Below are 21,217 nucleotides of genomic sequence, written 5' to 3'. Positions count from 1 at the left end.
TGTTTATGTAAATGAATTAGTCTTCATGGCTACAAAAGCAAATTCAAAGCTGGATGTTTTTGCAGCTTAGTTTCCCACACAGATGGGAGAGATCGTTTTTTTTATATATATATATATATATATATATATATATATATATATATATATATATATATATATATATATATATATATATATATATATATAACTTTAACATTACGTGCTACATCAAACAGAGAATCTTCCCTCTTATCAGAAGTGTAGATCATCCGAGGCATGACTGGCGTCTAAAGTTTTCTTCTTTAGTTTGGGACTGGCGCCAGGAGGCCAATGCAGCTAATGTAAAAGAAGCTCATGTAGACCAATTAGCGTCAACCATGTGCCTAAACCACCGCACACTCTCCTCAAGCCACGTGGAGTTGTTAAATAACCTCAGATGGACTTGCTGATGTGGTTTCTGACACTGTCTGAAATACTGTAACTTATTAACGTGGATAAAAGTGCATGATAAGCCCAACATTGCGTGTTATCTGCATCAGCCTCCAGTGTGCAAAACTAAAGAAGCTAACTTTAGACGCTAAACGTGTCTCGGATCAACTAACTACACGGGGGCCGATGGGAAAGAGTGACCTTTGTATACCTTTATTTATGACCTCTGTGTCTTTACAGTGAACCGCGGTCTTTAACTCCGTGACCCGGGGCCTTCTTTCCTTAATGACTGTGTTCTGCTGTTTTACCTCCAGGGGTGATGTCACTGTGAGACGAGACGGCCGACTGGACAACTCGCTTACGGAATCAGACGGAGACTCGGAGGAGGAGGAGAGTGAGGGTGAGAGAGAGAGAGAGAGATACAGCAGAGCACTTTAAAGGGAAAGTCTGGCAAATATCTGGAGGATCTGAGCTCCTTGCTAACATGCCATGCTGATATGATATTTCATATTAAAGGAACCGTTTATATTACAGTTTTCCTCCTTACCATCATCATCACACTCTTGCCTGAAACCCCACAGAAGCGGACAAAAGTGTTTTAGCTGTATGCAAAGCACTTTTGTCCATTTTTATAGGTAACAGTATCTAATACAGTGTCAGAAATCACCATCATAAGCATGTTTATTAGTGATTACTTGAAGAGAGCTACGCTGTCAGTTTTCAGTTCTGCATTATGAAACGGTTAAGATGTAAACAAAGTCATTAAAAGTGGTTCGGTGTGAAACGGTCCATTCTAGAGAAACATACCGAGGCAGAATTGTTCACAGTGGTGGTGATAGGAACCAGACGTCCCCCTAGAAAAAAGGTCCTTCACTGAAAGATGTTATGAGAAATGGTGAATATGCAAAGTAAATTTTGCAAAGTAAATAAAATGGCTATATTTGTAGGGAGACCCCTGGTTCCTATCACCACCACTGTAAAGACATCTGAGTCTGTAAGTTTCTCTACGGTGAACCATTTCACATCAAACCACTCGGAATGGTGTTTTTTACATCTCAGCCACTGAATTAGGCAGAGATTTAGACAAATTGGTGGTCCCATTTATTTAACTGTAGATGCAGTTTGCACCATGTTTAGCTTTCATTACTCTTTAGCTGTAGTGTTTGTTAATGGACATGACATCACACTCTGTTATGGGATCGTTCCGCCATCCTGGCAGGGTTCATTCTTCTACCCCTTGTTTTCAAGTGTCCACTAATAGATTTTCTGTCATATTTAACCAGACAGGATTCATACGATCGTTGTTTTAACTCTGTTACCTATGATGGCGGTTTACAACCACTGTAGTTAAAAAAAAAAAAAAAAATCTTATATTAATGAATATTTTGAGAATAAAGTCGCAATATTTTGATAATTAAGTCATGAAGTTACAAGAATAAACTGGCAATATTTTGAGGATAACGTAGGCTTATTGAAGGCGGGGGGTGCTGCCATAGCGCGGTGGGGCCTCAGTTGCTGTAGTGGCGAGGATGAAGACACCGAGTGCGCCCGAGTTCCACTCCTTCGCGATCAAACATTTCAAAATATGACTTTATTCTCAAAATATCATACCATATTACTTTTTATCTCAAAATATTACGACTTTGTTCTCAAAGTCTACAATTTTTACATTTTTTAACAGTGGCCCTAAAACGCCATCATAGTTACCGGTGTATTTCACTCTGTTTTGGCATATTTTACTGTAGGGAGCCTTTTAGGAAACACTGTTTGCCTGGCTAGTTACCAAACTAATGACACTAGTACTGTACTATACTATAATACCCTATATATAATAAGCTAACATGCTGATCAGTGGTGGTAGTATCAATGCGTACGTTTTGCTTCTTATTTACCAGCTTCTGACTTCTGCTCCACCTTAAATGTGCAGCAGTTCCATTCTGGCACCCAGTCATAAATCCACTAAATGAGACCGAACGTTTAATTCTGTTAAAGCTCTATGATTAGATCTATAAAATGGGCTTGGGTAACACTGAGCAGTGCTTCCTATGTGGTGTTTAACTAGAGCTGTGTATGAATAACTCTGATCAGCTTTTCTTGATTTTGCTCTGGTCTTTGATCTGGTAGTCCTGTAGATCCATGTGGGTAGCTCTGCTAACGTATTAAGTGAGATGGAGATCAAGGAGAGTTGGCGATTTCCAGCAACAGGAGGCGCGAATGTTGACGACGCGAAGTGGGCAGAGTCGGTGACGTGACAGAGTTGAGCGGAGTCCAACTTCATGCAAATAAGAAGTGAAGCGATGTGGCGATTACCAATAGAAACTGAGAATCAAGCAGGGTAGTGCGCGCTTGGTCTCACACACAGTGCACTCCTGTTTTGGTTCATAGGTAATTGCTCTTACTAGAGATGGAACGATGACCGGCGCAAATGGACAAATCCTGTTTTCCTCACAAACTCACTGGACAGACATGGGGATTAAATCAAAACAAGCACACATGCGGTTTTCCACCAGGGTTTTATTTTTAATTCATCTGATTTGTGCTTAGCATCAGTGAAACCATGGCAACCAGCGGTCCACTCGAGTTCCCGAAACACCCACCCAGCAATTTGGGCAGCGAAAGGTGAAAAGTCGCTGCCAGTGTGAACGCAGGGTAACCCTGCCACAATGGCGGATCACCCATAAAGCACTGCGTCATTGTTCCTGAATCTGTAGACGTGTCAGTCCAAAGCTAACTGTTATTGGTTGGTGAGAAGAGGTTTGTTCTGTTTTAAGTGGTCTTGCCTATTTGTTTTCACAGACGGTGATGAAGACTCAACTCCCCAGGATGCATCAGACGCAGAAGAAGTGGCTACTTCGTCTTGGCTACGATGCGTCCTCCAATGAGAGAGAGAGAGGGAGTGAGAGAGAGACTTGGACTGAAAATAGAGAAAACGTGGGGTGTGAAGTGTAACAGATTGAATGAGTGGTGACGGGGCACAAAGAGCGGCTGGACGACAGATTGTTCAGCGTGTAAACCTCGTGTCACGTAGCCAATAAAAGTGCCATATTGTGCCCGTGTCTGAGCGTGTGAAATTATTTATCACGGCTGGCGTTTCTGTCTATAAATATCCGCAGCTCTCTCCGTCGCTCCGCTCGCCTTGTCCAACACTCAAATTAATGCATATTGATTTTTATTAATTTATTTATTAATTTATATCCCCCCCCCCCCCCCCCCCCCCCCACCTATTCCATTTGCCATGTCTATCCTTTTTTCCCCCGGTACTTTTCTTTCTCCTCCTCTCCTCGTTCATCCTGTTCGGGCCGGAATATTACTAAGTCATTTTTTCCCCGCTATTTCTGTCTTCAAAATCCGTTTCCTCTGTTCTGTTTAATTGAACCAGTTAAAAAGCATAATTAGCATTTAAATCTCTCTTCTACAGGAACACCCCCCCCCCCACACACACACACACACACACCATAGTGATTACACACACACACACACACACACACACACTCTCTCTCTCTCTCGCTCACTCGCTCACACTCTCTCGCTCTCTCGCACGCACTCTCCCCTCGCTCAGTTTCTCCATGTCTCTGTCGCTACGGCAACCAATGCTTTTTCCCACTCTGACACACTCGGGCTCTCTCTGTCTCTCTTACACTCCCTCCATCAGCGGCGGAGAGGTAGGCATGGGGACCGATAGCTGTCTTCAGATGCATGCGAGTGGGTCTTTCGCTTTATTTCGTATGTAGTGATACTGATAGCTTTAGGCAGTGGCTGGAGTTATTACCCGCGTCAGGAGCTGGATTAATGGATGTAGCTGGATGTGTCCACAGGTGTGTGTGTGGGTGCATGTATTAGACTGGTGGGGGGGGGCTGAGCATATGGTATATGTATATATGTGTGTGTGTGTGTGCGTGCCCGTGCAAAACCCTTGTTTATTTAATTTCCAGTCAACAGTGGTTGCGTACAAGTTCATTTTTTCAGCAGATATTTCTGAGATTAGTCATGAGGTGTTCCACTTGTGTTAGGAAGAGGAAAGTCAAAAGGAAATGAGTTTCCAAAACTGTTGCAAAGAAAACAGGATTCCTAACAACCACCTGGAAGACCTGGTAGACACCAAAACTGGCCAGATAAACCGCATCAGCGATCATCTTTGAGAGAGAGAGAGAGAGAGAGAGAGGAGAAAATCAAGCTGCTTCAGATCTGAAAACATCCACTAACATCCGCCCTTCCACTGTGAGAAGACGACTCAAAGCCATGGGTCTGAAAGGATGTTTAGCTGTGAAGAAGTCATCACCGAGAAAAGGACACGGACACACCAAACAAAGAAGCTGCTGGTGCTCTCGGAGTAATGCACTGACCACCCCAGAGTCCAGACCTCAGCATCAAGTGGGAAAGTGGAATTACTTGGCTGGTGAGAGGCGGGAAGTGCAACTTCTAAGACTTTGGAGGTGTGGAAAGATATCGTTGCGTATTTCTCTGCAAGCAAAAAGAGTGGAAGCTACAATAAGGCACTAAATACTGGAAAAGAATGGTATATTTAGTAGTTCAGGAGTTTTCTGTGAAAGAACTTTTCTGTGTCATTTGAGCGCGGCCGCTGTCATTCTGGGGAGATTTTATGATAAATGGACGAACAGAAATGCTCCAAAATGGCTTGGAATAAAATGGCTTTGCTTGAACTTGCATAGAAAATAAAGTGTTTTTGCCCTCTCCTGTAAACTTACGATTTTGAAGATACTTGTTTGTCTTTGTACAGTGCCAAATGTTTACAGCTTCACACGTATATGCATAGAGAAAGGGAGAGTGAGAGACGGATATATATCTATATATACATATAATATCTATATATCTGTAGGTATATAGCTATACACTGCGTATCGCTGCTGTTGGGACAAAACCTCATTGGATTTTTGCCGTTTTTCAGGTTTCAACAAAATTTGAAAATGCCTGTTGTCCTTTACATTGTGTATAAATTTCATGATGAATGGACCGAAAGAAACACCCTAAAATTACTCTGAAGAAATTCTGGTTCCATTGACTTCCATTAAAAGTAAAGTGTGTTTTTTCCTTCTCCTGTAAAGTTACTATTTTGGAGATGGGAGGTTTTGTTCCGACAGCAACGGCATGGAAGTGAGTTGATATTTATGTTCACTGCATGACTGTATTGTGTGTGTGTGTGTGTGTGTGTGTGTGTGTGTGTGTGTGTGTGTGTGTGTGCGTGTGCGCGCTGCTGCTGCTGCTGCATCTTTCTCCACTCCAGCCATCTGTTTATGGTCCTTCAGTAAAAGTGTCAGGACCGAGCCCCCCCCTCCCCCCTTATATGAAATGAATGGAGGAGCCGGGAGCCAGTGAAAAGAGCGGAGCGATGGAGCGATGGTAAGGAAAAGAGAGAAGTAGTGTTTAACGTGCAGACTCACTCCTAACTCGTATTTATAGAACTTATTACGTGATCTTTCACCTCCGTTTGTAAACGGCTGTCATGAATTATAGACCATTAACCGCAGCTTCTGCTCGCTGTCTTTTCTCTGCACTGAGTACCGGCGGCTTCACCGTTACCGTCTAACCAGATCACTCCTTCACTCTTCTTTCACCTTCCGTTCATCCTCCCTTCCTTCCTTGTTCTTCTTTCACTTCTTCCTTTGTCCTTTCTTCGTCCGCTTCCTTACTTTTCTTCCTTCCTTATCGTTGTCTTCCCTGTTCCTCCTTCCATTCTTTCTTAATTTCCTTCCTTTTCCTTCCTTTCATTCTTGTTTTTCTCCTTCCTTCCTTCCTTCCTTCTTATACACCTTTTTCTTCCTTCTTTATTTTTGTCATCATTCTTCATTTTCCTCCCTCTTTTTATCTTCCTTTTCCTTCCTTTCTCATTTTTCTCCTTTATTCCTTTCTCCTTATCATCCCTTTTCCTTATCTTCCTTCTTTCCTCTCTTCCTTTCTCCTTCACCGGCATCATTCCTTTCTTCTGTATTGTGCTTTACATCTTTAATTCTTTTGTCTCATTGTTCCTTCCTTCCGTCCTAACTTCCTTATTTCCTTCCCTCCTTTCTTCCCCTGTTCTTCACTCTTTTCTTCTCAACCTCTTTCACTTCCTTTCGTCCTCGATTTTGCCTTTTATTCCATCCTTCCTCTTTTTACCTTCCTTTCTTCACTTATTTTGTCCATCCTTCCTTCCTTCCTTTCTTTCTGTTTCTCCTCCGTCATACCTCGCTTCCCACTTCTTTTCCTCCTTCCTTTTTCCTCCTTACTTTTTTCCTTTTTTGCATCCATCCATCCCTCCTTCCTTTTCCCTCTTAGCTCCATCTCTGGACCGACCCCTCTCTGGTGCCTCCTGCTGGTTGCTGTCGTTACTCGCCCCACCTCCTGCCAAGAGGAGGCGGGTCACATGCAACTGTCCGTCACTGCTCAGGCCACGCCCACTCCGCTCTGGGCAGTGGACTGGGGCCCAACACAGCCGCTGGAGGACGAGACGCACCACCTCCTGTCCAGCCAGGAAACTGAGGGGGCCAAGGCAGCCACGCCCGAGGCGTGGCCTCACCACTGGAACACACAGGCCAACCAAACCCAGCAGCCCCTGCTGTCCATCGAAGCTAGAGACTCGGGAGAGGAGCCAGAAGAAGAGGCGGAGGAAAAAGACACAGAAGAAGGTGGGGCACCTGGAGCAAAGGTCTAGCTTTCTGAAAGACTCCATTACCCATAATGCTCCTCTGTCACTCATCCCACCTTGATGTGTCTTGCTTGATAAGATCGTTGATTGTTCTCATAGATTCGTAGTTTAAAACTGACCGTAAGCGAAAGTCGTGGGCTGGAGGTTAGGGACCCAGCCCTGTGACCGGAAGGTCGCCGGTTCGATCCCCTCGGCTGACGGTTCATGACTGAAGTGCCCTTGAGCAAGACACCTAACCCCCAATTGCTCCCCAGGCACCGTGGATAGGGCTGCCCACTGCTCCGGGCAAGTGTGCTCACTGCCCCCTAGTGTGTGTGCTCTCTAGTGTGCATGCATGTGGGTGTTTCACTGCACGGCAGGGTTAAATGCAGAGGTCTAATTCCACAGTGTGCGAAACAGAGTTGGGTAAATGGTTCTAAACTCAGATTCAAGAGAATGTAAACAAATGAGCTTTATGGGGTTCAGTCACACCGCTGGCCGCAGTGGCCTGCTGTTGGTCAAGCTGTTCCTTTATGCCAGAGGAAAGGTGTGGATCCGTCGTTTCAGCCGTTTGTGACATTTTAGCTTCTTTTATCTCTTCATCAATTCAACTCCTCCCAACAGCATGTCCATTCATCACGTCCGTTCTCTCCGCTGATTAATTCCGCTCCCCACCCCGTTTTTCCGTCACTCTTATTTATTTCCCAATCCGTTCCTCGTTCCCTCTCTTTCTCCAGTGTGACCATAACGATCCCGTCTTTGCTCGTTCTCTCAGCCGCGGCTTTCGTTTCCCTCACTGAAGCACTCAGGCAAAAATGCTAATGTTGCTATGTTCACTGAATCATGCTAACGGTTTTACTATTCATAGTTAGCCACGTTAGCATGTTTGTTTACGTCCCAATTCATTTTTGATTTTCTTTTTTTGTAGTTTGTATTCATAGTTAGCCACGTTAGCATGTTTGTTTACTTCCCAATTCGTTTTTGATTTTCTTTTTTTGTAGTTTGTATTCATAGTTAGCCACGTTAGCATGTTTGTTTACGTCCCAATTCATTTTTGATTCTCTTTTTTTGTAGTTTGTATTCATAGTTAGCCACGTTAGCATGTTTGTTTACTTCCCAATTCGTTTTTGATTTTCTTTTTTTGTAGTTTGTATTCATAGTTAGCCACGTTAGCATGTTTGTTTACGTCCCAATTCATTTTTGATTCTCTTTTTTTGTAGTTTGTATTCATAGTTAGCCACGTTAGCATGTTTGTTTACGTCCCAATTCATTTTTGATTCTCTTTTTTTGTAGTTTGTATTCATAGTTAGCCACGTTAGCATGTTTGTTTACTTCCCAATTCGTTTTTGATTTTTCTTTTTTTGTAGTTTGTATTCATAGTTAGCCATGCTAGCATGTTTGTTTACGTCCCAATTCGTTTTTGATTCTCTTCTTTCTTTTTTTGTAGCTTGTATTCATAGTTAACCACGTTAGCATGTTTGTTTACGTCCCAATTTGTTTTTGATTCTCTTTCTTTTTTTGTAGCTTGTATTCATAGTTAGCCATGTTAGCATGTTTGTTTACTTCCCAATTCGTTTTTGATTCTCTTCTTTCTTTTTTTGTAGCTTGTATTCATAGTTAGCCACGTTAGCATGTTTGTTTACGTCCCAATTTGTTTTTGATTCTCTTTTTTGTAGTTTGTATTCATAGTTATCCACGTTAGCATGTTTGTTTACGTCCCAATTAGTTTTTGATTCTCTTTTTTGTAGTTTGTATTCATAGTTAGCCACGTTAGCATGTTTGTTTACGTCCCAATTCATTTTTGATTTTCTTTTTTTGTAGTTTGTATTCATAGTTAGCCACGTTAGCATGTTTGTTTACGTCCCAATTCATTTTTGATTCTCTTTTTTTGTAGTTTGTATTCATAGTTAGCCACGTTAGCATGTTTGTTTACTTCCCAATTTGTTTTTGATTTTCTTTTTTTGTAGTTTGTATTCATAGTTAGCCACGTTAGCATGTTTGTTTACGTCCCAATTCATTTTTGATTCTCTTTTTTTGTAGTTTGTATTCATAGTTAGCCACGTTAGCATGTTTGTTTACGTCCCAATTCATTTTTGATTCTCTTTTTTTGTAGTTTGTATTCATAGTTAGCCACGTTAGCATGTTTGTTTACTTCCCAATTCGTTTTTGATTTTTCTTTTTTTGTAGTTTGTATTCATAGTTAGCCATGCTAGCATGTTTGTTTACGTCCCAATTCGTTTTTGATTCTCTTCTTTCTTTTTTTGTAGCTTGTATTCATAGTTAGCCACGTTAGCATGTTTGTTTACGTCCCAATTTGTTTTTGATTCTCTTTCTTTTTTTGTAGCTTGTATTCATAGTTAGCCATGTTAGCATGTTTGTTTACTTCCCAATTCGTTTTTGATTCTCTTCTTTCTTTTTTTGTAGCTTGTATTCATAGTTAGCCACGTTAGCATGTTTGTTTACGTCCCAATTAGTTTTTGATTCTCTTCTTTCTTTTTTTTGTAGTTTGTATTCATAGTTAGCCACGTTAGCATGCCTAGTCATGATTGCTTGACGACAGAGGGATTCAGTTCAGACATTCCAGCTGTATTTGACAGTTTTTTAAAATTATTATTTTCTCGTGGTTTTCATTGTTTTTAGTAAATGCCCAGTTCTGTGTGACCATATCTCATCCTTGCTAAGCCACGTCAGCATGTTTAGTCAAGCTGTTCTTTTAGAAGGAAAGATTCGGTTCAGTCATTTCAACACTGCTCAGCCGCCTGTTCATCTACCACCATTTTCTTCATTTTTCTGTCCCTTTTATTTATTTCCACCATTTTATTCCCTCTTTCTTTCTTTCTTTCTTTCTTTCTTTCTTTCTTTCTTTCTTTCTTTCTTTCTTTCTTTCTTTCCCTCTTTCTTTCTTTCTTTCTTTCTTTCCCTCTTTCTTTCTTTCTTTCTTTCTTTCTTTCCCTCTTTCTTTCTTTCTTTCTTTCTTTCTTTCCTTAATTCCATACTTCTTCCTACTTCCTTTCTTTTTCTTTCTCTCCTTCCTTCAATGTTTCCTTTCTTTCTTTCCCTCCCTCCTTCAATGTTTCCTTTCTTTCTTTCCCTCCCTCCTTCCTTCCATGTTTCTTTTTTCTTTCTTTCTTCCTTTCTTCCTCTTATTTTTCTTTCCCTCCTTCTTTCTTTCTTCCTCCTTTCCTTTTTCTTATTTCTTTCTTTCCCTCCTTCCTTCCTCTTATTTTTCTTTCCCTTCCTTTCTTCCTTCCTTCCTTCCTTCCTTCTTTCCTTCCTCTTATTTCTTTCTTTTCCTCCTTCTTTTTTTTGTTTTCTTACTTTCTTTCCTTAATTCCATCTTCCTTCCTTCTTCCTTCCTTTCTTTTTCTTTCTCTCCTTCCTTCCTTCCTTCTTATTTCTTTCTTTCCCTGCATCTTTCTTTCTGCCTTTCTTTCTTTCTGTAGCGAATCCTCAGTTCTGAGTGATCATATCTTGTCTTTGTTAACACTTTCTCAGACTAAGAGCGGTCACTGTTGTGACATGTTGTGGTCAGTGACATGTTGTGGTCAGTAGTTCAGTCAGGCTTACAGCCAAAGTGGTTGGTTAGTGTAGTGGATAACACCTCTGCCTTCCACGCTGTAGACCGGGGTTCAATCCCTACACTATACTAATAAGGCAAGACCTTGGGCAAGACTCCTAACACCACCTTGGCCTTCCTGTGTAAAATGATTAAACTGTAAGTCGCTCTGGATAAGAGCGTCTGCTAAATGCCGTAAATGTAAGTGAAAGGGAATGTTTATTCATCGGCCATATGGAAATGGAGCCCTGCTAACCGGCTACTAGTTTGCATTCGTAGATAGCCACATTAGCATGTCTGGCCAAAGGTATTCCTTTAAAATCAAAGATTCAGTTCAGTCATTCCAGCTGCTCATGACACTGTAGCTACTTTTATCTCTCCCTCAGTTCTCGGCTTCTTTTTCTCCTCCGACTGCGCTCCGTATTGTGTTCACTCAGTATTCCATTTCTCTTAGCTGTGACTGCCTTTCTGATCCTTTGTGCTTTGTGTCTTTTCTCTTCATTTCCCCGTCACCTTTATTTATTTCCCAATCCATTTTTATCCCCTCACTCTCTTTCTCTCTCTCTCTCTCTTTCTTTCTGTAGTGGATCCCCAGTTCTATGTGACCGTGACTATCTCGTCTTTGCTGATTCTCTCGGCGGTCATCATCTCGGCCAAACTCTGGTGAGGCGGCTTCAGCACTTAATCTGTCCTCACTGCACCGTTGCACGTCTCCACACACTGCCTTTGTGTGTGTGTGTGTGTGTGTGTGTGTGTGTGTGTGTGTGTGTGTGTGTGTGTGTGTGTGTGTGTACACTCAGTTTGATAATGCCAGCGTTCGCACGCCAGATTTTCCTGCAGTTATCTCTCAGTGGAAGCATTACAGAGGGAGTTTCACAGCTCTGTGAGGTTGTTAGGAGCGCCAACATTAGATGTTCTAGCTCTGTGTGGAAGCCTTGGCTGTGTTTTTTATTGTGAATGTTTAATCCGAGTCATGTTGGGAGAGCGTACAGGACCCAGGTCATCCAGTCTGACTGGAATAAGGATGCATTGGAATGGGCGTAACTTATTTTTTTGAAAAGTATTGGTGATAGGGATAAGGTCGCGGCAAGAAAAAGCAGGGAAATATAGCTAAATAAACCAATGGGACTGCCATTGAAGTTCCACGATTGCGAATTAGCATTGCTTGACATTTATGTAGCCATAAAATGAAATTTCCACCCGTTTTGGAGGTCTCTTAGATGTGCTCTGCATTTTTTCTTCAGGAACGTGGATAGAAGTGTGCTTGACTTACCAAACCGGGAGCCAAGCCAACGTTTAAAACAATTATTTTTAGTGTGTTTACTTGCAATTTGATACCAAGAAAGCTGAGGTTTGGCCATCTTAGTGAGGAGGTGTGTTTTGTTTTCACAGCAGGGGGTTGCCACCCCTCCCTTTTCACCCCTCGTTGCTCACTAGCAGCTCAACCGCATTTCAGATACAGGGATAAAAGAGTGTCCTAGTTAAGCTAAGTTTTACTCAACTAAACGTTACTGGGGAAAATATTTCATTTGGTTACGTTAATGAAAAATCACGAGGTTGATTTCCATTTTGCAGGTGGAATGACCACTAGGGGGCCTGCACAACAAGGCTACAGTTAAAGTTGACCTTTTTTACCTTGTTACTTCATGTCCCAGGTCATGTTGAGCACAATTCAACACATCATTTCGAAGAAAAAATATTGTTCTCTTGAAATCTACCATCAAAATATAAGTACGTTTCCCCGCCTAGGCTGCAGCCGAGGTAGGGTGGGTCCTCGGGAGGCCTGTCCATTGAAGACTCCTCCTCAGTAGCCTATTGGTCCCACAAATGAAAGAGTTCTAACGAGGCTGCATGGTGACGTCACCAGAAAGGTCCTCATTAAGTGGCGCAACCGTCTGAGCGTTGGCCCCGTCATCAGGAGATAGCGAGGTCGATCCCTGGTGATGCTACAGCCGTCCGTAGCCGGGAGTCCAAGAGAGCACAATTGGCCTCGTTCTCTCTGGGTGGGTAGGATGGCCCCCCCTCTCCTCCCATCACTCAACACGAAGCTAGTCAGCGCAGGCGTCTGTTAGCTGACGTAACAGATCTGGTGGTCGGCGCTTTCCTCCGAGCGCGTTCGGCTGCCCCGTGACGTCGCGTGGGCGGCAGTTCTTAAAGAAGCGGCGGCTGGTTTCACAGGTCTCAGTGGAAGCCTGTGCTGCCTTCACCCTCCTAGCGTTGGTAGTATTGTGTGATCGGGGGAGTCCTAACTAGTGGGTGGAATTACTTAATTACTTAATTAATTAGTGGGTGGGCGACTAAATTGGGGAGAAAATTGGGTAATAAATAAATAAGCAAAATAAAATGATATATGGATGGATATTTATAACTATAATTAATCAGTCATTCAATCAATCAATCAGTCGCGCTTTATAAGATAACAAAGACGAATCCAAGGACACGAGCAACTCACGTTTTTAGTTTTAGGCTTAGTTTTCCGCCATATTTCCTTTGCGTCCTTCGTGTGTGTAAGGAACTGCGGGTAACCGAAGGCCTGGAAGGATACAGTTGCGTCCTAGAAGTCACTCCGGACGTAGGGTGCATTTCTAGGCTGTACACTAAGGGCACTTCACTTTGGAACAGCCTTCTATGACGTAGCGGCTGAGATTATCATACACGAGTGAAAATAATAACCAGTTATGTCATGTTTCACCTCCCACTCCCACCAAGCACTGAAAAAAAAAAACTCAGCTAACTCAGATTAGACCCTGATTCATGTTTACTGAACATATTTCTGTGGTTATATAAATTGGATGTGACAGATAATCCCAAATATTACTCATCGTACAAAAATTTGGGTCATATTGCGAAAAAACGAAAGGCACATGGAGCTGTGCTACTTATGCTACCTAGACAACAGCTCTTGCTAACTCCATATATAAGATGTTATATAAGATATTATCCGTCACTGCTCTGGAAAATTTGTCTCAATAACCTGTTATCAGGTAGCACTCACCCACTGCTCTCCTCGGCTCAGAAATAAGCGCAACGATTAGCTCCTGTCTCCATTATCGCAGCACACAACAACAGCACTCTACTTTATTTATTGTCAGTGAACTGCATAGCCGCCAGAACATCACGTCAATTTGATTAATGACTAAAGACACTTATCCACATGGCCGTGATGTATTTAGAAAGTGTTTGGACTGCTGTCTGCCACAAGCTATTATATGAAAGATATTCAACGGACGACACTCTAAAAAAGTGGTGGGGACATGTCCCCAGCGCAACTCACGCCTATCAGAGTCTTCGCTGGTCCCAGAAGTCTCTTGAGGCTAGGCAATTGAATGATATGAGAACAGTCTCTCAATATGAAGGTTGTTATGATCAAAATATAGACATTCTGTTTAGATATGAGATCTTCTTGCTGATCTTATATGATTTCTAATACTTGATTTGTGATGCTTGAAGGTGGGGATCATTCCATACCAACTCACCAAGCCATGTTACAGATTTTCTTGAAAATCATGTTAAAAAAAATATCTATTAAGTTCGTGGGACCTTGCAAAATCATATGGCTCTACTCCAAGTACGTTTTTAGTTATGAATTTTTGAAGTGTGACCCTTTTCATCATTTTTGCGATTTTGTATGTGCACTCTAGTCCTCGACAGTTGCTTATTTTCTGCTGGATTGGGTTGAAATTTGTACTGGACTGCCTAACTACTACTATCTTTGCGAAATTTGTACCATATGTGCATGCAAATATTTGTTGCTGAATGTTTCACAGTAATCAGATCATTAAAAAAAAAATCATCTTTTCCTCAATGAAGAAACTTTGATTTTCAAAAATTAATATCTCCACCAGTTTTCACTTTCTTGCAACCAGATTTTCAGTCTGTTTAGTATTAATATAGTTCTATTACATCTGCAAGTTATTTGGTCCGGCATAAAAAAAGTGACATCTTACTAAACATAATATTTTAATATATATTTTGACTGTATATTTTACCATGAAGGATTATTTGAATTTGCTTGAAACTTTTTTCATGGGAAGGTGTTTAAATTTATTGCTCATATATAAAAATTTACAGATTTTGTATTAGTCCTTCATTATTTAATAATTTATTAAAAATAGCTAATTTGTCATACTTTTCACAGGCAGTAATACATTGAGTGGTTTTATTTCATAGGTAAATATTTGTACTATGTTGAGTTCAAGGTGTTCTCTCTCTGTAATACCTACTGAGACTGAGTTTCATTGGGTTCAGGAAATTTGCAATGGATTGGCTTGATTTGTTGCATACTATATGATCTTTATCCATTTTCTTGGACGGTTTTAGTTACACAGAAAAAGATGATACATTCCTTGTGCCTTTGGTACGGGACTTCGCACGACAGCCAAATCTCACTGCCAGATGCACTCGTACCCAACCACCTAGCATATCTACCAACAACAACAAAAAAGATGCCTTTTTGAGCATTTCACATTGGTTGTCAAGTGGGCACCTTCCTTCATCAGTGTCTCATGGAATTCAGCCCACAACACCTCCGGAAGGCTCAACAGTGGTCTCTGGCATCTCAGACCCACCCGCCTCCATGTTCACGATGGATTAGAACACATGTCGATATCAGAGGCAACAACAGATACACTTCAAGATACGCCCAAGCATCGCTGCGAGATGTCCCCTCAACAAGCGTGTTTGAATGCCAGTCCATCTGGGTTCTCCAGGCATACTTAGGCCTATTTGCTGGTGTCTCTAAGTATGCCAATCTTATGCCCCATAGATTTAGGTGGCTTCACATGTGGCCTTTACCCGTGGCATTTTGATGCAGGCTCGAGGTATCCCAAGGTCCAGAACAACATACGAACTTCCAAAACATCTTGCAACAACAGGCTTCTTCTTGTAATGCAAGTTAATTCACATGCCTCCAAATAATCTGATAAGCCACCTAAATCTATGGGATATAAAAATGGCTGAAGATAGCATAATTAGAGACACCAGCAAGTAGGCCTAAGTACGTCTGGAGAACCCAGATGGACTGGCATTGAAACATGCATGTTGAGGGGACGTCTCTCAACAGTGCTTGGGCGTATCTTGAGGTGTATCTGTTGTTGTCTCTGATATTGACATGTGTTCTAATCCATCGTGAGTATGGAGGCGGGTGGGTCTGGGGCGCCACACACCACTGTTGAGCCTTCTGGAGGTGTTGTGGGCTTAATTCCACTAGACACTGATGAAGGAAGGTGCCCACTTGGAAACCCCCGTGAAATGCTCACAAAGGGATCTTTGTTGTTGTTGTTGTTGTTGTTGTTGTTGTTGTTGTTGTTGTTGTTGTCAGTATTGTTAAGTACCAGTGTAATGGTCATAGTGCACGCTGTTGTGTTATATTTAGACCATGCTGTTAGGTATAAGTACTTGCGTCTGACAGTGAGCGGTCTGGCTGCTGCGAAAGTCCTGTATCAATAGTACAAGGAATTTAACATCTTTGCCTATGTATGATTAAAATTGTGCACACACGCAGAGCAAGATATTATCATCTAGTATGCAACAAATCAAGTTATTACAAGCTGTAATTTGCAAATTTCCTGAACCCAATGAAACATACGTGCAATAGGTATTACACGGATAGAAAACCGTAAAGTGAGCATAGTAAATATCTACCTCTGAAATAAAACCACTGGATGTATTATTACAATCAGTAAAATTGGCTATTTTCAATAAATGATGAATATATGATGAAAGACTAATATAACATGTAATTTTTTATATACCAGCAAGGCTTTTTAACACTTTGCATAAAAAAAATTCAAGCAAATTCAAATAACTATCTTGGGAAAATATACAGTTAAGATATCATTTTTAGCACCTACGTTGTACTTTATCAAAATCTTTGGCTCTCAGTTTTTATGCAGGACTAAATAGCTTGAAGACGTGGTAGAACTATAGTAATACTACACAAAATCTAAATCTGGTTGCACGAAAGTGACGAGAAGAGGAGATATTCATTTTGAAAATGAAAGATTCTTCATTCAGGTAAAAAAATCATCATTTATCATTTAATTACTGTGAAACGTTCAGCAATAAGTATTTACATGAATACATGTTTTAACTTATTCTTCGGGAATAGCAGGTAGGTAGCTCAGTTTAAATTTCAACCCAATCCAGTAAAAATTCAGCTTGTTGTTGGCTTAGAGTGCACGTAAGAAGAAATGCAAAATGATGAATATGGCCAAATTTAAAAAATTCATAACTGTAAAAGTACTTTAGTAGAGCCATAGGATTTTATAAGGTCCTATAAATTGAATAAAAAGTTTTCACAACTTTAAAAAGAAATCAATTACAGCACCTGGGAGGCGTAGGTGAGTTGGTAAGGAATGACCCATAGTCTTTTAGGACATAGTCCCTGTTCGCACCTGGTCTTAATATGCGCCTTGAGCAAATCCGATTGGTCTCCAAGGACCAATTATACTCAGATGTTGTGACTGGAGGAGGGGACCAGCAGGTTTTATTCTATCAGTCTCTCACTGCATTTGTCATCAAACAAAAATGTCCAGCAAGTCCACATTGTTGCTGATGCCACTTGCTGTGCTGTGAAAAAGTATTTGCCCCCCTTGTTTCTTTTATTTTTTGCATATTTGTTGCACTTTTATTGTTTCAGGTCTTCAAACTAAATACAATATAAGACAAAGACAACCTGAGCAAACAAAGCATGCAGTTTAGTTAAGTGCTTGATTTCTTTTACTGAAGTAAAAAACTTTATCCAGCGCAAACCGGCTCTGGGTGAAAAAGTAATAGCCCCCTTAGGCCAAATTTAGTCAATAATTGGGCTCAACTTGAGTGGCCTCTTTGTTTTAAATCCCACGCTCATAAGATTTTATTTAAGAAATGATTTTACATAATAAAAAAGTCACATTGTTTTTCATTCTCTCAGTTAAACTAGACACACCCAGATTTTATTACTGTCGCCCTTGTTAAATGTGAACATAACTTAAGTAGAACCTTTTCAGCAGTGCAAAGTGGGCTAAAAGGTCTCAACGCGCAGCATGTTGTGATCAAAAGAAATGCCGGAGGAGACGAGAAAGAAAGTTACTGAAAATTCTAAGACTCCAGCAACCCGGAGAGAGAGAGCCATTATCTCCAAATGGAGGACACTTGAAGTGAATCTTTCCAGCAGCCTACCAAAATTCCCCCAAGAGTTCCGAGACAACTCATCCAGGAAGTCACAAAAGAAACCAGATGAACGTCTAAGGCTCTGCAGGCCTCACTCACCTCAGATTAGATCAGAGTTTGTGATTCCACCCTTAGAAAGAGGGAAAATTCGGTGAAATCTAGTCATCAGTCTGGAAAGTGCTGAAGGATCTGTAATTGTAATTAAGTTTCCTTCTTGTATCATATTTATATTGTTGTATTGCTTTATATTCTATTTCATTTTGCCCTATTTCACTGTCCATTTCTTTAAATTCATAGAGTATGTTAACCCCCCTCTGATACTGGTGTGGCAAGAGATATTCTCAATTTGTTCTATAATTTCTGTAAAACTCAAACTTATAAAAAAACACAACCTAAACCTTTTGAAATAATGTCCTGTGGTCTGATGAGTCGAAAGCGGAACATTTTGGAAGACAGTGGTCCTGTTATGTCTGGTGTAAACCCAACAAACACAACACTCTACAGCAAGAACATTATACTAACAGAAAAACATGGTGGTGGTAGTGTGGTGCTGTGGGGGTGCTTTGCTGCTTCAGGGCCTGGGGGACTTGCCATTATTGACAGAACCATCAATTCTGCTCTCTCCCTGAAAATGCTGCAGGACAACATTGGGTCATCAGTCTGTGAGCAAGTCTGCCTCTGAATGGCATGAAAATTGAGGTTTTGGAATGGCCTGACCTGAACCCCGTTGAGACGCAATGACAGGACCTTAAACAAGCAGTTCTTGCTCACAGGTCCTCCAGTGTGGCTGAATTAAAGCAGTTCTGGATAGAACAGCAGGGCAGAATTCCTTCACAGCGGTGTGGAAGACTGATCTCCAGCTATAAGAAGCGTTTGGTTGCAGCTGTTGCACATAAAGGTGGCACAACCAGTTATTTAGCGGGGCAATTCCTTTTTCATGATGCAAGTGTTGCAAAAAGTGAAATGATCACTTTAAAACTGTGTTTTGTGTTTCCGCATGTTCTCTTTGCCTTATGCTACAGTTTGTATGAGGATCTGGTATTATTAGTTTTACAAATTATGGAAAAATAAGGAAAACAGGTGGGGGCAAATACTTTTTCACAGCACTGTATAAAAAGCTACAAGCTCACGAACTAGCCACAAGCTGGCATCCTAGTCAAATACAGTGATACAGTAATACTATGCTACGATGCAATTCGATTAGAAGTTGTATTGTTACATCCTTTCATCTTGACCCTGTCTAAAGCTCGTTTGAATGATTGGGTTACGATGTATTTCCGAGATGCACTGGACTGAGCTTAACAGCATTAACTGCTAATCAGATCACCCAAGATGACCATCTAAATCTGTAGCGTCAGTTACAGAAACGGACAGCAAAGATTTACAGTTCATTTTCTGGCTTGTATCTGATTGAAAGCGGTACAAAATCAAGATACTTAATGCTTCAACTGATAAACTTTATTCTTTTTTGTATGTAAACACTTATTCTAAATTTGATGCCTGCAATTTGTTCCAAATAAGTTGGGACAAGAGCATGTTTACCACTGTGTTACATCACCTTTCCTTTTAACGATCAGTAATAATTTGGGAAGTGAGGACACCAATTGTTGTAGTTATGAAAGCAGAATTCTTTCCTGTTCTTGCTTTATATAACACTTCATACAACAATATCTCAATGGGAGCATATGTTGCTCAGAAATTTGCATGTACCCATCAGCATTAATGACACCTTCACAGATTTGCAAGTTGCCCACTAATACACCCTGATACCATGACAAACGTTGGCTTTGTAACTTTATGCTGGTAACAGTCAGGATGGTCTTTCTTCATGTTGGCCTGGTGGACTTGTCAGACCACAGCACATTTCCACATTGCGTCAGTCTGTCTCAGAAGAGTTTTAGCCCAGAGAAGTCGGCAGTGTTTCTGGATGTTGCTGCTTTGCATAATAGTGTCTTAACTTGCATGTGTAGATGCACCTTCAGACTGTGTTTGCTGACAAGTGTTGTCCAAAGTATTCCCAAGCCCATGTGGATTTATAATGCAGTGCCATCTGAGGGATCAATGGTTATCAATGGTTTTCAGCCTTGCCCTTTACTCACAGGGATTCTCTGAATCTTTTAATAATGCGATGGGTAGTAGACGGTGAAATCTCTAAGTTCTTGGCAATTGTAACAAGAAATGTTGTTCTTTAAACTGTGGCGACAGAGCTTTTCGTGAATGCTTTTACACCCAATCATGATGGTATCCACCTGTTACCTGGTCACTGGTGGAACGTTCCCGAAACAGGTGTTTTTTTTTTTTTTTAATCATTCTACAAATTTACATTTACAAAACTTACAAAAGCCTTGCATCGCCCCTGTCCCAACTTTTTTTGAAAAGTGCTGCAGACTTGAAATTTAATAACTGCTTTCGCATTTTATTTTCCTGTTTCACCTTCTGTCCCAACTCTTTTGGAAATGGGTTTGTAAATTGATGTTCCGACATTTGTTCAATGGTGGATCGGACCTCTTTTCATCTGTTCCATTGATTTCAGTTTTGAAATAACTCAGGATGCTGTGGCGCAACACCACCATGAACATGGAACCTGTCAGCGAATAGCGACGCCGTTGCATCATCTCATCGAGTGGTTCTGCCCTCCTGAGCCCAGTTAGCTAACCGTGTCGAGGAAACTGCCGAGAACCGTTTGTGAGCTTTATGTGCCGAACCGTTTCCGCGTGGAACGGTTATTATTGGTGCTCAGTGGAAAAGAGCCCTATGTAAATTAGATTTTCAGACAAACCGTCGCTTTAGCACAGTCTGATTCCATTGCCCAGAGGATTAAGTGGCCGAGTAGTTTCGGTCAGTTTAGGTACGTGAACATTCATGAGAGATTTAAACTACTTACACAGATCAAGCAGCATCCCTTATTGTGGAATTAAACGGAGTCACTACCGATTTGTTGTGCCTCTACTGACAAGCTGATCAAACGAACACACATACATACATGCGCGCTCTCTCTCTCTCTCTCTCTCTCTCTCTCTCTCTCTCTCTCTCTCTCTCTCTCTCTCTCTCTCTCTCTCTCTCTCTCTCTCTCTCTTTCTTTCTCTCTCTCTCTCTCTCTCTCTCTCTCTCTCTCTCTCTCTCTCTCTCTCTCTCTACATTATGCATTCTCTCTGCACCAGCCTTCTGCTCTCCTAACAACCCTCCGCTGTTTATTGCTTCTCACTCCGAGCAGAACCTGATCTAGCTCCTCACTCTGAGTGTGTGTGTGTGTGTAGCATGAATATTGCATGAGCACAGCTTGGTGAGTGAGTGTGTGTGTGTGTGTGTTTGTGTGTACCTGTGGCTCTCAGTCCATCTCATATAATGACTGCTGACTGTAATTTGACAAATGTAAACCCCACAATTAGCCCCAGCGTTCATCGTCCTGTCTGCCTCTTTCTCTCTCTCTCTCTGTTTCTACCTAATGATAGTGTTTTTGGCTGAAGACACGGAGCACA

The 21,217-nt window shown here is 41.3% G+C and overlaps 2 protein-coding genes across 2 annotated transcripts in view; both read left to right on the top strand.

Annotated features, from left to right (window-relative positions):
* Positions 1 to 3,458, top strand: part of si:ch211-154o6.3 (uncharacterized protein LOC563854 homolog) — a 28,623-nt gene extending 25,165 nt beyond the window's left edge. The window contains exons 13-14 of the mRNA XM_017706045.2: positions 723 to 808; positions 3,205 to 3,458. Of these exons, the coding sequence (XP_017561534.2) occupies positions 723 to 808; positions 3,205 to 3,290 (172 nt within the window). The 3' untranslated portion in view covers positions 3,291 to 3,458. The remainder of the gene's footprint in view (positions 1 to 722; positions 809 to 3,204) is intronic.
* Positions 3,459 to 3,892: 434 nt separating this feature from the next.
* The window catches only part of LOC108432302 (PILR alpha associated neural protein), a 28,745-nt gene continuing 11,420 nt past the window's right edge, over positions 3,893 to 21,217 (top strand). Inside the window, exons 1-4 of the mRNA XM_017706044.2 lie at positions 3,893 to 4,070; positions 5,651 to 5,766; positions 6,682 to 7,031; positions 11,171 to 11,249. Coding sequence (XP_017561533.2) covers positions 5,720 to 5,766; positions 6,682 to 7,031; positions 11,171 to 11,249 — 476 coding nt within the window. The 5' untranslated portion in view covers positions 3,893 to 4,070; positions 5,651 to 5,719. The remainder of the gene's footprint in view (positions 4,071 to 5,650; positions 5,767 to 6,681; positions 7,032 to 11,170; positions 11,250 to 21,217) is intronic.

This window comes from Pygocentrus nattereri, chromosome 3, assembly GCF_015220715.1.
Source record: "Pygocentrus nattereri isolate fPygNat1 chromosome 3, fPygNat1.pri, whole genome shotgun sequence".
NCBI classification, from domain to species: Eukaryota; Metazoa; Chordata; class Actinopteri; order Characiformes; family Serrasalmidae; genus Pygocentrus; species Pygocentrus nattereri.
Note: the sequence above shows the minus strand (reverse complement) of the source record. Positions and strands in the feature narration are given on the sequence as shown.